Below are 16,775 nucleotides of genomic sequence, written 5' to 3'. Positions count from 1 at the left end.
ATCCTGGAGGGGACAAAACAGAGATTTTTTACTGCACCGGTTTGTTACCATAGAGGGCTTGATTCTCCTTAAAGCGAGCAAGATTTCCATGACTTAGCCTGTTAATTTGTCCGTTATAATTTTATTTTTGGTGTAAATTGTTTTAATATCACCAACAAACATAAAAAACCAAATTAAACCGAACTTTGTGTCACAATCAATTGAGATTCTGACTACATAAATCATGTATTGTATAAACATTAGAAGAACATAATTGAATTTCCAGAAAACATCATACAAAAAATTCTGTGTCTTATTTCGAGATTCTGGCTCCGCCAGTAGTTGTTGCACACATTGCTCTAATTTTTTTGGCACAGTTTCGTTCTACTACTAGAAAGTACTACAAAATACGTTTCCTCGTATCTATCGTTAGTTCGTCACCCACTCTCTCCACTCCACTCCACATATTTCTTCTTCTTTTCTGAGTGCCCACTCCACTATTCAAGAACAATTATCTTACCTCTTGAGTAATCATAAAAATATCTCTGTCCCTCATCTTTATCCATTAAAGATTGGCAAAAAATATCAGCTTCTTTTACCAACCGAAAGCAAACGCAATCAGATCATTTGCCAAGCAAAAGGGAATTAAAATGGGTGGAGGAGCCATGGTAAAGCCAGTTGCCTGTGGCATCGGCGGTGGAGCAACCAACCACCACCACCACCAGTCTTCTCTTCCTCCTCTTCACCTTCCAGTCTCGGCCAATTCCACTCTACCCTTTTCGCCAAATCGCACTAGTAGGCCCTTATTCCTTGGTGAAAGCTCAACAAGAAGTGTTCAGCCCACAGACGGGAGAGAAGATGATGATAGAGTAGTTGGCTCTTATTATGACTCTGTTTTCCGCCTTGTTCCATCTCGTATCGAAGTCGATAGGGCCATTTCTAATCTTCAAAGGCAAGTTTACTCCACTTTTTTAAGATCTCTTTTGGGTTTTCATATTTTTTTAAATTGAATTGTGCATCAATTTTGGGCGGGCCTTGTTTCTTTTCGAAATCAAGAAACTGGATGCCCTGGCTTCAGCGGAGTATATTTTTGTGTATATTTTAATTCAGACTCTCTGAGTATTTAAAATGCCAAATTGAATTGAGAGAGAGAGAGAGAGCGCGAGCGCCAATAGTAGCCTTTCCTTTCAGGTTCTCAATTACTACTATATATATATATATTTTTCGTGAATTGGTCGTAATTCCCAAGCTATAGTATTTGTATTTCATACAGATTCATGCTTGGGTTACGTACAACTGAATTTGAGTGGCTACAGAAGATGCTTTATCTTCACAACCCAAGCATGTTGAAATCACTGGGATTTGGCAGCGTTGATGATGCTTTTCGCTTGCTCCAAACTGACCCGTCGGTTCAGGTACTTTGTTACTTTTACTCACTCGATACTGTACTAGCTAGCGGGAGCACGTGCTCAATACTACCGGTCACCATATACAATTACTTACATATTAGTATTAATTTAATTGCGACTATTGGATGTTTGCATTGAAGATTGAATATTGGACTACATGCTTTTATTTTATGAAACAATTACTACCAATAATTTGATAAATAAGCTCTAATCCCTCAATCAGGGTCATCGGCCTTCATAAACCCCGACATATATTTTAATCTTCATGTTGCATCAATGTTTTAGCATTCGGTCCTATAACACTAGATCAATTTTTTCCATTGTCATTGTCAATCTCAGTTGCTTCTAGCATCAATTTCTTCGTGGCGACCATTAAATTAAATTTCGCGGGGTCTACTATTGTTATACAAAATTTAATATCTGTATCTTGAATTTAATGTTGCGGGTCTTACTAAGCTTGACTAATTGTATGCTAACTAAACATAGTGATTCCAATATTATAAGGGTAAATTTTCGTAGTCATCCCTGTAGTTTTACGGTTGTCTCACTTTCGTCCCTCTAGTTTCAAAGTGCTCCAATTTCGTCCCTGTAGTTTGTTTTACGTTCCAAATTGGTAAAATCGTTAACACCGTTAACGAAACTAACGGAAAAAAAAAAATAAGTGTTCTAATTTTCAATCCGTTAGTTTCGTTAACGGTGTTAACGATTTTACCAATTTGGAACGTAAAACAAACTACAGGGATGAAATTGAAGCACTTTGAAACTAGAGGGACGAAAGTGAGACAACCGTAAAACTACAAGAATGACTACGAAAATTTGCCCATGCTTATGTAAAATCGCACACTGACCATCTCATTGAATGAGTAAAAGGGCAGAATTATATATTCATTTCCGCGCAGGAGATCCACCAACTCCCTCTTTATATATACTCCGTATAGGCTTCATACGGAACCAATTTTTCTCAGTTTTAGTGAATATTTGTTGGTACGATAAGCGTTTGTTGTATGGCAAAAGTATTTGAAAATTAACGAGAAAGCATATGAAAAGTGGAAAAAGGTAAGACTGAATACTGCATGTATGTATTGATCTTTAAAAAAAAAAAAAAAATACTGCATGTATGTATTGATCTTTAAAAAAAAAAAGTATTTGAAAATTACTTTCAAATGATCTTTACATTTGAAAGTGCATATATTTGTATGCAGTCCAGCCGTATCCATCCTAAATGGAGTCTTTTTTTTTTTTTTTTCACGGAATCCCATTAATTTTACAAACTAGACCACGTTATTTTGTTTTCTAGTCTCTATCTATCGAGTAATTATTCAATAGCCCGGGAATACTGCCACGTGGTATTCCGAATCACTTTACAACCGCACATTCCTGTGGGGTCCATAAACTTAGTGATAGAGCTCACAGGAATGTGTGGTTCTAAAGTGGACGCGACCTTCTAGATAGAGATCTTAATTGTGCTTGGCAGAAAGCACTTCCTTTAAATTGAATAAATCTCTAAAGAAGTCTATTTGTTTGAGTTTATATGCAGAGAATTGTGTCTTCAATATCATCTGATAAGGCTGTGTGGGATGCCATATTGAGCAACAAGGCAGTTCAGAATCTCCAGCACTCACTAGTCTCTGCAGGTTTTTACATGCATATATGGGAACAAATGATTTCATTATCCATATTGACATTCCATTTTTCAGGGTAAATTCGCGTGCATTGATAAATCCCCACATATATAAGGAAGCTCGATAAAAAGCTTTTCTTTTTTTGGAAGAGCAAGAAATATATTGATATTACGACATTTCAACCCACCATTTTGCATTTAATACCGTTGAAAAAAAGACCTATTGCACACGAATGAGACAAATAACACATACAAATCTAATGAAGGTTAAATTAGCGATAAATTGATTAGACGGTTAATTTTCGGAGAAATACATGTGATTAGCAGCTGACAGATAAAAAGCTTTTGAAACTTGGGATTTTCTAAGTACTCTCTTGACCTTAATTGTTAACATCCATGTCAAAGGGTCATAACATAATAGCTGGCTCCAGAAAATGGATGAATCGGAAAACATTTAAAAAAGATCCCTCCGTAAATTCAAGATCCAGACATATTCTCCTAAATGTGATACAACTCACCATCACCATGAACAAGAAATGGTTATATATCCAAGGCCTTGTTGGTGAATAATATCTTTACCCGAAATGGTTTTAATCATCATTCATTCACTGTTTTCTCGCAATTGAAACAACGAAGATGGAAATGTATTGGCAAAGTCTGATCCCTGCACCCATGTTATTTAGCAGAGGGTGTTAATTCTTTATGTTTCCCGATCTTTCAATTACCTACACAGGCTACACTCTTGTGCTGTGTTTGGATCATTGATCAGGAGATTTATCAATGACACGTAACAGAACCTCTTTGCTCGCATCATTATCTTCTTATTTTTACCTTCACCTCCTTATTTCCATCAATAAATTTCTCTAGAAATTAAAGATAGGACTTTGACCACTTCTCCTTTTACATTGGAAGTTTTTCTAACTCCTTTCTTACCTTTTGATACACTGTTCACTGCAGCTAAAGAAGAAATGCCCCAGGCTCAGAGCTCTAGTGATGAAAAAACAGACTTGGCTACGATGATAGTGGATTGGATATTGGACATAGCAAAGACAAAGGTTCTCGAACTCATCGAGCAATTCATCTCGCTTTTGACCATGATATTTCAACCTCCCGATCACAAGAAAAATCTTGGTGCAGCAAACACCGATGGTCGACTGGATGAAAAACTTAGATCTTCATTGCTCCTGTCCATCGTCATCCTCTTGATTGTTGTTGTAACTCGAGCTCATAGGGTTTAGTTTAGCTAGCACTCATTCTTTGCGTAAAATTTATTTATTACCTACTTTTATCTGTTTGGTTGGATAAAAAATGCAAAAAAGAGTTCTTCACTGTTTGGGAGAAAATGTTTTCCTTCCAAAAGCACCACAAGTTAATTTTTGCCCGAGGCCACTGCGAGTATTCAGCTAGTCCTGTCTTTTTTCCAGTCCCTCGACACCATGCGCGGGCCTTCCTCTGTCCATACTGATAATCCAAGATGTTTATTTCGTACAGAATAATTTCTAACCTGTCGTGTAAAAAATTAGTAGTTCAATTGGGTTTTCATCAAATCTTCAATCAGTATCCAATTTTTGGTTGAAAATTCTGGACTCACACAATGTGTTACCAACCCCGTCGATACAGGAAGAACTATTCATCGTTTTCCAATTCGACCCCCAACCCCTCACACGCACCCCTCTCGCACATCATTATGTCTATATGGGATCAATGTCCCGACACAGAATTGCAAAAACTTCTTATTCCGAAGCACCAAAAAAAAAATGCAAAAACTACCACTAATAGTCTAATACTCTTCTTGAACCCCGTCTCTCCAACGTATGTACACAATCTCTGCTCACTACGAAGTTCCTGCATGGCTTCTCTCTGCATGCGTGTGTGTCTCTATATACGTGTGTGTGCGCGGGGCCGGTTCCATGGACACAACATTTGACACAAGTTTTGCGTGAGATCCAAAATGATCAAAATAAATCAATTTATTATTTATTTAGAACATGTTTTTTAGTGTTCCCATAAAAATCACCTCATTCGGATATTGGCAAGGGCCTCATCTGTATTGACAAGATAAAAATTAAATGAATCGATCAAGCCAATCAAGCCCTTACCGATATCCGAATGAGGTGATTTTTTACCGAAACTCTTAAAAAACATGTATTAAACAAATTAAATAACTCCGATTATTTGCATGGAACTCCAATTATTGTTGCGTCAAATGTTGTGTTATTCATTGTGTCCACGAAACCGGCCCTTACATATAATATTATATGGGATCCATTTTGGAATCCCACGCAATTGATCGGAGCCATTTTCGATTAATTATACATATTTAATTTTAAGGGAGATGGTATGGTATCCTCTGTCTTGTCTAGAGGATGTCGTATCCCCCTTATAACATAACTACTCAAAAGCATAACATTAACCAGTCGAAGGCATAACATTTTACCACTCGAAGGCACAACATTTTTAATATGCTTAAATTCACTTTTTTATGGTGTCTCCCATCATAACATTAACCACTCGAAAGCATAATATTTACCACTCAAAGGCATAACATCCATAAGAGGGGGACGTATTAGGTCTTCCCTAATTTGAAAGCGTCAACCCAACACCCCGAGTTATAAAAATACACCCAAAAATAGAAACGACAAGACCATGTTCTGTAGAATTGCATGGAAACATTATAGGATGTAAAATATTTTGCGCCAAACAGATCCTTAATTCTTAGTAGAGAATCTATAAATCTATAATAGAGAAGACTTGCTTAAACGAGGAATTGGGCTAATGGGTCGTGTAAATCGTTGGTGATCAACAACGAGAATGACGAGTTGCTGGGAGTACTTATGTGGTGCACATTTGAACGGCACAATCAAAATATAAGTATGTTTGGTTTCTAGCATTAGGAAACATCGTTTGTGTCAAATTTTTAGCACAATTCAAAACCATCCAGCCAAGATTTTCCACAAAGCCACCCAGAAATTCGTATTGACTTTTTCGGGTTTTTTCACTAGCCCTTTTCATTCCTTTTCGAAATGGAACTCTGTTTAAATCTCCAGATTTATTGTGCAAGAATGATAGGTTTCCATTAGGTTTTGCATGACTACATAACCTTACCATCGTTAATGTCTACTGCAGGTTTACACAACTAACGGATTTTAAAAGGAAGAGAATGGGATAAGGAAATGAGAAAAGCCAACATCCAACATTAAATATGAGATAACCGGCAAAAGCTACTGATAGTGACTATGAAAACAAGAACTGTGTAGGACAATATAAAGATACAATCCTAAATCCAATCTCATGACAACAACAAAAAAACAAAAAACCCATCTCCCAAGGGAAAAACATATCATGTCTAAAAACAGAAATGACGAGATAACATACCTCAAAATCTTATTGCTGGTTACACGCCCTATGCGGCATAGTTGGCTCATCGTCGTCGTCATCTTCATCGTCATAAGCCTCGTACTGCCGTCGTTGCTCCTTCCGCCTCATCTCTTCCTCCATGTCAACATCGTGCAAAGTTGTTTCCTCACACTCATCCATCTCGTTATCAGACGGCTGTTTTCCTGGCTTTCCAGGTAGAACTGCTTCTAAATCCCTGCACTTCTCAGGGGAAAGGAATCCAGACTCTGGGAAAACCACATTAAAGTGGATGAAAAGTCGGCCCTTTATGAATGGTCTCTGGTGATGTGGCATTCCCTCGTCATTGATCGCCTTGTACTGATCTGTTTTAGGGAACATAAAAACTTAAAAAACAAGAAAGTGCAATTTAATGCAGGCAAAATTATGAAGCGCTCTGGAATTACCAGGCTTGATCATCTCCCCAGGGTTTGATTTAATTAGGAGCTGCCTGCCATCAAGATGAGTTAGGGAAAATTGAAACCCACAGAGAGCTTCGGTTAAACTGAGAGAATGTTCTACATAGAGATCGTCAAACTTCCGCTTGAACTTTGGGTGCTCCTTTTGATGCAATACGAAAACTACGTCTCCTGGAATTGTATCAGGCTGCAAACAAGGTAACCAGAATTTCAGCAAAGCTGCTGCTAAAATATAAGAGCATCCACATTGTAATAAGCAAATTGGTATGGATAAGCAAACTTAACAACAATACTAAAAAAACACCTCACATTGTAATAAGCAAAGTTACAAGTCTTTTAGCAAATAATCAAATTTCATCCATTCCATAACCAAACTTAACAACTTTTACCAATAACCAAAACTCAATAACCAAACCCAATAACCAAACTCAAAACTAAAAAACTAAAAAACACCCCACATTAGAATCGTCTCATCGAGACGAATAATTTGGTGTGGTCAGGTACGTGATTAAAACTCGTTTGTAATTGGACATAGGTACATTGCGAATTGTGGGGGGTTTTTTTTATAGGGATGCAAAAATAATCAATGTGGAGGTAAAATTTGTTAAGTTTGATTATGAACTAAATGGATAATCAAATGCTGACGTGGCACATTTTGGTTATTGAATTTGATTATTCCCATTGCGGATGCTCTAACAATCCACAATCTAAAAGCTGCACGCTTTGGCCTTCTCTATTAGGATAGGACAAAGAACAGACACTCAAAGTAAACACCTTCGAACTGTAATACGGCATTCAGCACCATACTAGAATATGAAATACCTTTTCCAAGACTACGAGAAAAAAATCGTTGAACCTCTTTTTAGGATTTGTGCATATTATCGTGAAATGTTTTGTTGCTGTTCAATACAACAGTGTCTTTCTTTCCAGATCCATATGAGGCCAGTCATGATCGTTACATATTTGCAATTCAGTTTGAAGGTGAGGATGGCTGGCCATCAATGGAGATTAGTGGTTCAGCTTGGAGGTGTAGGCCTTTTGTTTTGGCCTTTCGCATTTACGATAATACTTTGTAGAGTTGCATCCCCTGGATGACCATTTACATAATTCATCATACTCGGCAAAAATCAGCAGTGTTGTATAGTTTTATATGACACGTAAAAAAAAGTACAATCCTGAGTGAAAATGAACTTTTTCGTGAACAAAATTATATGATAGGAAGTGCTGAAAGAGAATTCATGCTTTACTTACAGCCTCATCAGCTTCTCCCTTGAACACAATCCTCTGATTGTTCTGCATCCCTTTCTCTACATGCACCTCTACCACTTTCTTTTCATGTGCAACCTTTTTACCTTTGCACTGAGGGCATTTATCTCTCTCACTGATGGACTCTCCTGCACCAATGTAAGATGTATTCCAAACTTGGAGTAAACAAGAACACTATAGAGCCAACATACAAGTAAGACAAGAATTTGTTTGGTTAGCACCTGAGCCTCTACATTGAGGACAGGGATGTTGCATCTGTTGGATCATGCCCGGTGCAATCTGTCTTGTTGAGACCTTCATTCCAGTACCTTGGCACCCGTAACATCTTCCAGATTTCCCACTCTTTGATCCTTTCCTGATAAGTAGAAAAAAGAAAATCACAACAGTGATACACTATAACAAGGCCGAGTTTGGCCCAAGCCTATGACAAAAGAATGCAAGAAGAGCACAGATGGGGAAGGCAATTTGCTCTAGGCTGCTCAATTTCACTAGCCTTGCCAAGACAACCGACAAAACACCACCCGGCCAACGTAGCCCATGCTTTCTTGTCTTTTTTTTGCTAACTGTGCAGAACCCACTGTGCTTGGAGTATACATCAATAAACTTCTTATTTGGTGGTTTGTTGCATGTTAGTGGTGGGGTAGAGGGAATAACGAGGTATGTGCATATATTAATTTGAGGATCTCTGAACTGACAATAATGCAGTTTCCAAGGACACGGAGGCACAACAGAAATTCATATATCTTGAAGTCTATAATTTTCCAAAATTTTATATGTTTCCAAGGTGCCCTGGACCATTTCATTCGCAATTAATGATTTATAAATATGCATAGCAGCATAAGTATATGGTAGTACCTAGACATACTTTGTTGGATGAATGCCAGCCGCATATGCCAGATGCACATCTCATATCCTAATTCAAGTGTCTCATGTCCAATACGGCAATACAAGTACATAGACAAAATTAGAACAAATGCATGTTACATAGGTGAGAGTGCATTATAGAACACATCCATTTAGTAAGTTTTGCAAAAGAGTGTTCCCCTGGAAGGTTAGTGCAATTTTAGGTTGTAAATGAACTAAGCCGTTCGTGAACTATTCGAGGCTCAACTTGGTAAAGGCTCGTTCGAGTTCGATTCGTTTACTTAATGAACCAAACCTGGGCCTCAATTTTAGTGTCGTCTCATAAATGAGCCGAACCGACTAGTATTCGGCCCGATTAGGCTCGTGAATTTGGAATATATGTATATCATGGGATTTCTAAGAGAATTTTCTAAATATACATGATAAAAATTTTAGAACTGGTACAAGTATAAACGTTTACAATTACTAAAAACTTATGTATGCATATGTTTTTATCGTTTTATATATGTATGAATGTATTTATGTACATAGTAAAATTTTATTTGCATTTTTGGACCAATATGAGAGCATAAATATATGATCCTAATGGCTCGTTAAGGCTCATGAATAGGCTCGAGTTCGACCCAAACCTAGGCAAGCTTAGCTCGAGTTCGAGTTCACTTAAAAACTTAATGAACGAATCTTAACATTCTAATATTTCAGCTCCATTCGGCTCGTTTACAACCCTTCATATGGGGGCTTTCCAGATCACTAGATTTTACAATAAACCAAAAACACAGCTACATGCAAAATGGTCTTCTACTCATCGTATCAATATCATAATCCCCTATCTTTACCTTTCCTCATTGGCCAGATATCTATCTATAGAATTCTATCTATATTCATTATAATGTTTGATATCACACAGTTAGGGCTGTAAATGAACTAGGACATTCGTGAACTGTTCAAAGCTTGGCAGGGATTCATTCGAGTTCAATTCGTCTATTAAATGAACCAAACCTGAACCTCAATGTTAGGCTCTTTTGATAAATGAACCTAGCCTGAATCTTATAGTATTCGGCTCGGTTAGGCTCGCGAACCTGTAGTTAAATATAACTAATAATTCTTTAGGGGTCTACATGCAAATATAAAAAAATTCAAGGTTATATATATTATTTAATACTCTCTCTGTCCCATTTTTATTGTCCATTTTTTAATTGTGTATCATTTTTTAACTGAGATCGATCAAACAAGATGCATATTGCATATTTTTCAACATCCACACCAAAAGATGTAGGTAACAGACATAAAAGAGATAAACAGAATAATGGACAATGAAAATGGGATGGAGGTAGTACTTGTTTTTCTCCCAAATTCTATACGACCAAGGAGAGAGTTTGGGTTCGGTTGAGTTCAATGAGTCGAGCCGAACCAAACCTGAGCCTTGATGAGCTCAATTTGAACCTAGATTCAGCTCAGCTCAGTTCGTTTTGAGTTTAACGAGCCAAACAAGTTGAACCTAAGCTTTGAAAAATTTTAACTAACCGAACTCGAGCCAAGTTGTTTAGGCTCGAATCAAACCCGAGCTGAACTCGAGCCAGACTAGTACCTTAACAAACCTGAGCCGAACTTAACAGGGTTCGGCTCGTTTACAACCCTAATCACAGTGGTAGGAAACCTTCACGAAGTACACGTATCCATGCTTGAAAAAATCAGCACTACTATGCAAAACGAAGTGGAAAATGTAACAAAACCAAAGAGCTAAACAAATGTGCATTCGGCAGCAAGCGGAATCCATAAACCCACGCATGGATACTAATAATGATTGACATACGATTCAGATAAGACAACGCATACCCTTTACATTTAGGGCACAAGACATTTCTCGAAAGAGAGAGCTTCTTAGTTGTGCCATTATACAAGTCCTCCAAAGAAACCTTTAGACTATGAATCACATCTTCACCCTGCTGCTTTCTACCTCTTGAACTAGCACCTCCTTCAAAATTTGAGATTATTGAGAAATAGTAAATTAACTGGACAAGCAATTACAAGAAGAAAGACAAACAAGATAACAATGAAGCAAAGAAATTGTGCCCGCACCACCAAAAGCTCCTCCACCAAAAATTTGTTCAAATATATCAAACGGACTATGAGAATCACTGGCCCCTCCCATTCCCTCTTTAAGGGCATCTTCACCATATTCATCATAAATTTCTCTTTTCTCCGGATCACTGAGAACTTCGTAAGCTTGAGACAGCTCTTTGAACTGATTTAGAATAACAAACAAAAGGTTTAAGACATCTTAACACGAAAACACATATACATACACAACAATTTCGACATGTATAATAATTTTTCCAATAGCCAAAGAAGCCATGCACGAGCTGAAGTAATACATGGATAAAAAAATTAACCTTCTCAGGATCTCCGCCTTTATCTGGATGCTTCTTTCTAGCATCATTATGGTATGCCTTCCTGAGCTCTTCTTGACTAGCACTTTTTGAAACACCAAGAATCTCATAGTACTTGGTGTTATCACTTCTCATTTGCGTGCGACCGAACATAATGGAAACACTTCAATGCAACCTTAAAAACACTACAAAGCAGTTTATCGGATTAGCACGCCACAATGCAATGCAAAGTAGCAAGAGTTCTACTATAAAATTACTAAATACAAGGTAAAAAGAACCTCCACATTAGTTTCAATCACTTCCCCCATCAATCTCATATTGCAAAACTCATTGTGCCCAATCTTCCAAACAACTAAAGCATACATCAACATACAACAAAACCAAAGCAAACAGCTGAACATGTAACTCCTCTCCCTTTCACCTTACACAATTCTGTGAAGAGAACACACAAAAAACCTCATTTTAACACTTAATTCTATGTAGGGGTTCGGTTTATCGGGATCTTGACCGTGGGTCGGTTCCGGTTCCTTCCTCCGCTGCTCCGTGCGACCGCTGCCAGACCTACAACAAGTCACTAGGGCTGTGGAGGCCCAGTGACCCTCTGACGATCAAGTTAGATGTAGGGAGAAGTGTTTAGGTCTAGGGTTAGGGAGAGACGGCGTACCTCTTTAGGTTAGAGTCCCTTTGCTTTTATAGACCTCGTTTGACTTGGCCTCCAAGCAAGCGAGTGGAAGGTACGCTCGGGTAACGTCATATGTGTGCAACGAATGGGATACGGCAGTTACAGAGCACATGGCCAAGTCAGACCCCAATGATTATCCTCGTGGCATAACCGTCTGGGGCCCTCCTGGCGTGACCGTCTTTCTTGATGCGGCCTCAGGGCATTGGGGTCAGGCGTTCTCCGCGCCCTTTGATATCAATGGAGCCCGGCCAGATCCCTTCCTACCGAGCAATGTTTAGAGAGGTCCCCAAGGAGTCATCTAGGACTCATGCTCAACGTGGTGCCGGGGGTCCTTTAGGAAATGCTCAGTACATTATGGCTCAGTAAGCGGTCCAAGCCCCATTTCCAGGGCCACTACAACAGCCCCTCAACTTCCCCCGACGTTTTGCTGGTTTGGGAGGAGTTGACAACAAGTATGGCCAAATGTTTTGATGTGTACCAAGCCCCAGAGAGATGTGTCGAGCCTCGGACCCGTTGTTTGTCGATTCGTGGGTTTAGCTTCGGGAAATCGAAGCACGAATGAGGCACGAAAAGGTTCCGTCAGTTCGTGGGTTCAGTTTTGGAAACCGAGGCATGGAAGGGCTCCGTTTATTCGTGGGTTTGATTTTAGGAAACTAAGGCACGAACGAGTGTTTGATTTTAGGAAACACTCCGTCGGTTCGTGGGTTTGGTTTTAGGAAACCAAGGCACGAACGAGGGCTCGGAACACTCCGTTGGTTCATGGGTTCGGTTTTGGCAAATTGAGGCACGAACGAGGGCACAGAGCACTCCGCTGGTTCATGGGTTCGGTTTTAGAAAACCAAGGCACGAACGAGGGCTCAGAACACTCCGTCGGTTCGTGGGTTCGATTTTGGCAAACCGAGGCACAAACAAGGGCACAGAGCGCTCCGTCCGTTCGTGGATTTGGTTTTAGGAAACCAAGGCACGAACGAGGGCTCGGAACACTCCATCGGTTCATGGATTCGGTTTTGGCAAACCGACGCACAAACAAGGGCACGAAGCGCTCTGTCGATTCGTGGGTTTGGTTTTAGGAAACCATGGCACGAACGAGGGCTCGAAACACTTCGTCGGTTTGCGGGTTTGGTTTTGGCAAACCGAGGCACGAACAAGGGCACAGAGCTCTATGTTGGTTCGTGGGTTTGGTTTCAGAAAACCAAGGCACGAACAAGGGCTCGAAGGAACATTCCGTCGGTTCGTGGGTTCAGTTTTGAGAAACCAAGGCACGAACAAGGGCTCGGAACACGCCGTCAGTACGTGGGTTCTGTTTTGACAAACCAAGGCATGAACGAGGGCACGGAGTGCTCCGTCGGTTCGTGGATTTGGTTTTAGGAAACCAAGGCACGAATGAGGCACAGAAGGGCTCCGTCGATTCGTGGGTTCGGCTTCGGGAAACCGAGGCACGAATAATGCACGGAAGGGCTCCATCGATTCGTGGGTTCGGCTTCGAGAAACCGAGGCACGAATGAGGCGCGGAAGGGCTCCGTCGATTCGTGGGCTTGGCTTTGGAAAACCGTAGCACGAAGTAGGCACGAATGGGTTTTGTCCGGTTTTGGGGTACTCGATGACCGGGCTTCTTTCGCGTCCGTTTCTATGACATTCGCGGTACCCTTTGATTTGGATCTCCATGAGGCTGTTGTCCTCTCTTGCGATTTTCGTGAAGCTAAGGGTGGGCTCGGTATGCCCCTTGGTCCTGATAGGATGGGTGGAGGAGGCGGCGATGCTTCCTAGCCTCTCGAAGGCAGATCGCTTCCACGGGTGCCTTTGAGGGTTCGGGTCGGGAGAGCGGGAGCGTTCCCTACATCACCCATTCTTTCCAGTGTGGGCTGCCTCCTCTGGTAGGTTTTGCCGAAGGCCGTGATCTGCACTCCATTAGAGGGCCCCCTCCACGGCTGCGGGGCGGGCTGTGGTGGCTCGTTGCGCATCGCGGCTTCCGCCAGAGCGAGAGGGAGAGATCTGAAAGAGGTGTTTGATCTCCGCCAACTCATCCCTGATGTGCCTGTCCCAATCCCCGATCGTCGTGAGGTTGTCGATCTTTCACTCTAAGTGACCATCATGAGGATGCTAGCTCCGACTTCGATGGAGACGTGTTGCTTACCCAGAACATTGGCTCCGCCGGAGCCCTGGTGGGGAGCTCCGAGGGGACCGAGTCTTAGAATTGTGTCACTGAGAGGTGGATCTTGTACCTCCACCATCTTGGTTCAGGAACTTTGAACAGAGTTAGGGGAAGGAGAAGAAATGGAACGTTGAGAAGGCGATCAAATCCCGAGCAGAGCCGCCAATTGTAGGGCTTCGGTTTAGTGGGATCTTGACCGTGGGTCGGTTCAGGTTCCTTCCTCCGCTGCTTTGCGCGACCGCCGCCAGACCTACAACAAGTCAATAGGGCTGCGTAGGCCCAGTGAGCCTCCGACGATCACGTTAGATGTAGGGAGAAGTGTTTAGGTCTAGGGTTAGGGAGAGACGGCATACCTCTTTAGGTTAGAGTCCCTTTGCTTTTATAGACCTCACTTGACTTGGCCTCCAAGCAAGCGTGTGGAGGGTACACTCGGGTAACAGCCTCAGGTGACGTCATATGTGATGAATGGGATAAGGCAATTACGGAGCACATTGTCAGGTCAGACCCCAATGATTATCCTCCTGGCATAACCATCTGGGGCTCTCCTGGTGTGACCGTCTTTCTTGATGCGGCCTCGGGGCGTCGGGGTCGGGCGTGAAGCCTTGCCCTTTGATATCAACCGAGTCTAGCCAGATCCCTTCCTACCAAGCGATGTTTAGAGAGGTCCCCGATGAGTCATCTAGGACTCATGCTTAGCGTGGTGCCGGGGGTCCTTTAGGAAACGCTCTGTACATTATGGCTTGGTAAGCGGTCCGAGCCCCATTTCCGAGGCCGCTACATTCTATAAGTTCATCGACAAACACAAAAAAAAAAAAAATTGAAGCAACAAAGAGTGCAAGGATGAAAACTCTATTCCTGTTAAGTTAAAAAAAGCTTACGTATCCACTATTCTTAGTCAAAGCACACCAAGAAACATTCTCAACCAATCAACACCGATGAGACTAGCCTGTTAAATAAAATGAAGATTCATCAACATTCTACACATGCTGCACTCAAACTGTGTTACATCCATAATTCTTAATGTACAAAATACCCATTTCGGACGCTCAACAAGGGGATAAAGGTGTGGAATCTGTATCTGGCACATTTATTGGACATTCAGCAAGCATATTTCTTAATTCAAACTAACATGAACTATTCATGGAATCCACCATTATGTATAAACACTATTTATCCGAGAAAATCAATAAATATACCATCAAATTTGGATATTTTGGTGTATCCCCGTGTCCTTGGAATTAAAATCGAATGAACCCGACCACTTAGACACATACTTGCAAATTGATACCCGTACCCGAGTCCTAAAACATAGCACTAAACTAATCAGCACCTACTTACAAGGAGAGCGGGTAAATCTGCCCCAAAAAATTCACCAAACACCAAATTCCATCTTTCTCGAGCAAGGGAGTTGACCTGGCAGTTGGGCATTCATACTTTAGCTGATGATATTAATCTCCACCACCTCATTTCCCCTCACCCATAGGTTAGGCTAAAGTAGGTACTTACAAAAGAAAAAAAAAAATCGATCTTTGTCATTATTCATCAAATTGACGTCTCAACATTAACAATTCAATCACGAAGCTTTTAACAAAAAATAGGCACAGAACATCTATTCTAATATATAAAGGGAAAGCAGCAGCTTGGTGTCTCCCATTTTTCAAGTCCTGTCACAAAGTGATTTCCAGAGTTGCCCTCCTAAAATTAAGTATTTATGACTATTTTTAACTCGCCATAAAATAACTGTTAGGGGCAAAATAGTAATCAATTTAAAATCACCTTTCATAACCACCACCCCATATCCCACCCATCCCAAAAAAGTGCACGCATATTGTGTGTGACCGCCTTCCAATAAAAACGAAAGCAAAGCAGCACAGCGTAGATAGCAGATAGATACGCAGTTTATTATAGTACACGCCAATGTAAAGAATCAAAGAACAATAATCAATCGGTAACAACGATTACGAATCGCAAACACATGTACATAAGTGCGCATGCATATACACGAGCGGAGATTGAACTTTCTTCTCCATTACCTACACGTACATACACACATACTTTCATAGTAGAACAGAACAGGCAATGGTGAGAAGTTTAGAGGTGATTCCGATACCTTTGCTAGAGAGAGCTCGTGGAGCGAGAAGAGGAGAGAGGTTTCCTTATCAGAAAGTGACTTTCGCTTTTACTGTCGCACAGCGGCACCGAAAGGGTTTCGTATGAGCGCTGGCGATTTATAGGGAGTGCTGATATTTATTGAATCTTTATCTTGTTTTTTAGGTTTATAAATAAGGAAATACTGTAATTATTCGTGGTGACAACACAAGAGGGATTGGAAAAGCACCAAATTATCGGCCCAGAGTTCCAAAAAAATTAGTACTCCCTCCGTTTTATATATTGAGAGTTTCACTTTCTCTTTTTTGTCATTTTTTAAATAAAAAAATTAATTAATTTTGTGTATAATTTTTCTAATTTTTTCGTTTCATATTAAAGATTTCGATTGGTACTTCAATTTGGTGCGAAAAAATTCAAAAAATTATATTCCCTCCGTCTTTTTTTTTTGTGTCCAGTATTTCATTTTGGGCTGTCCCTTAATAAGTGTCCAT

General features: G+C 40.5%; 2 protein-coding genes across 6 annotated transcripts; one reads left to right on the top strand and one right to left on the bottom strand.

Annotated features, from left to right (window-relative positions):
• Positions 1-378: 378 nt before the first annotated feature.
• LOC131334401 (uncharacterized) lies at positions 379-4,342 on the top strand. Of its 2 annotated transcripts, none has more exons than XM_058369389.1 (4): positions 379-931; positions 1,235-1,394; positions 2,926-3,022; positions 3,967-4,342. In XM_058369389.1, exons 1-4 carry the CDS (start codon positions 630-632, stop codon positions 4,245-4,247), a joined length of 840 nt encoding a protein of 279 aa, XP_058225372.1. In that variant the 5' UTR covers positions 379-629; the 3' UTR covers positions 4,248-4,342. The 2 variants fall into 2 exon arrangements, with proteins under 2 accessions (XP_058225372.1, XP_058225381.1); XM_058369398.1 differs by having other exon boundaries at positions 382-931; positions 1,253-1,394.
• Positions 4,343-6,183: 1,841 nt separating this feature from the next.
• On the bottom strand, positions 6,184-16,413 carry LOC131334171 (dnaJ protein homolog 2-like). 4 transcript variants are annotated; one of them, XM_058369074.1, is made up of 8 exons: positions 16,286-16,413; positions 11,345-11,526; positions 11,031-11,196; positions 10,788-10,926; positions 8,309-8,442; positions 8,073-8,215; positions 6,810-7,008; positions 6,184-6,728 (listed from the first exon to the last, which is right to left on the bottom strand). In XM_058369074.1, exons 2-8 carry the CDS (start codon positions 11,492-11,494, stop codon positions 6,394-6,396), a joined length of 1,266 nt encoding a protein of 421 aa, XP_058225057.1. In that variant the 5' UTR covers positions 11,495-11,526; positions 16,286-16,413; the 3' UTR covers positions 6,184-6,393. The 4 variants fall into 4 exon arrangements, with proteins under 4 accessions (XP_058225057.1, XP_058225073.1, XP_058225064.1 ...); XM_058369090.1 differs by lacking the exon at positions 16,286-16,413 and adding an exon at positions 15,514-15,647; XM_058369081.1 differs by lacking the exon at positions 16,286-16,413 and adding an exon at positions 15,372-15,583.
• Positions 16,414-16,775: the final 362 nt, after the last annotated feature.

The sequence above is a fragment of the Rhododendron vialii genome, chromosome 1a (assembly GCF_030253575.1).
Source record: "Rhododendron vialii isolate Sample 1 chromosome 1a, ASM3025357v1".
In the NCBI taxonomy this organism is placed as follows: Eukaryota; Viridiplantae; Streptophyta; class Magnoliopsida; order Ericales; family Ericaceae; genus Rhododendron; species Rhododendron vialii.
This window is presented reverse-complemented; position numbering and strand designations above follow the sequence as displayed.

What these genes read in the sequence shown, in the direction of transcription:
- LOC131334401 (XM_058369389.1), top strand. Translation starts at nt 630, where the DNA reads ATGGGTGGAGGAGCCATGGTAAAGCCAGTTGCCTGTGGCATCGGCGGT. An exon ending in GCCATTTCTAATCTTCAAAG is followed by an intron (nt 932 to 1,234) that starts GCAAGTTTACTC and finishes CCCAAGCTATAG; the next exon opens with TATTTGTATTTCATACAGAT. An exon ending in AAACTGACCCGTCGGTTCAG is followed by an intron (nt 1,395 to 2,925) that starts GTACTTTGTTAC and finishes GTTTATATGCAG; the next exon opens with AGAATTGTGTCTTCAATATC.
- LOC131334171 (XM_058369074.1), bottom strand. Translation starts at nt 11,494, where the DNA reads ATGTTCGGTCGCACGCAAATGAGAAGTGATAACACCAAGTACTATGAG. An exon ending in TCCTCAATGTAGAGGCTCAG is followed by an intron (nt 8,216 to 8,308) that starts GTGCTAACCAAA and finishes ACATTGGTGCAG; the next exon opens with GAGAGTCCATCAGTGAGAGA. An exon ending in TGGGGAGATGATCAAGCCTG is followed by an intron (nt 6,729 to 6,809) that starts GTAATTCCAGAG and finishes TCCCTAAAACAG; the next exon opens with ATCAGTACAAGGCGATCAAT.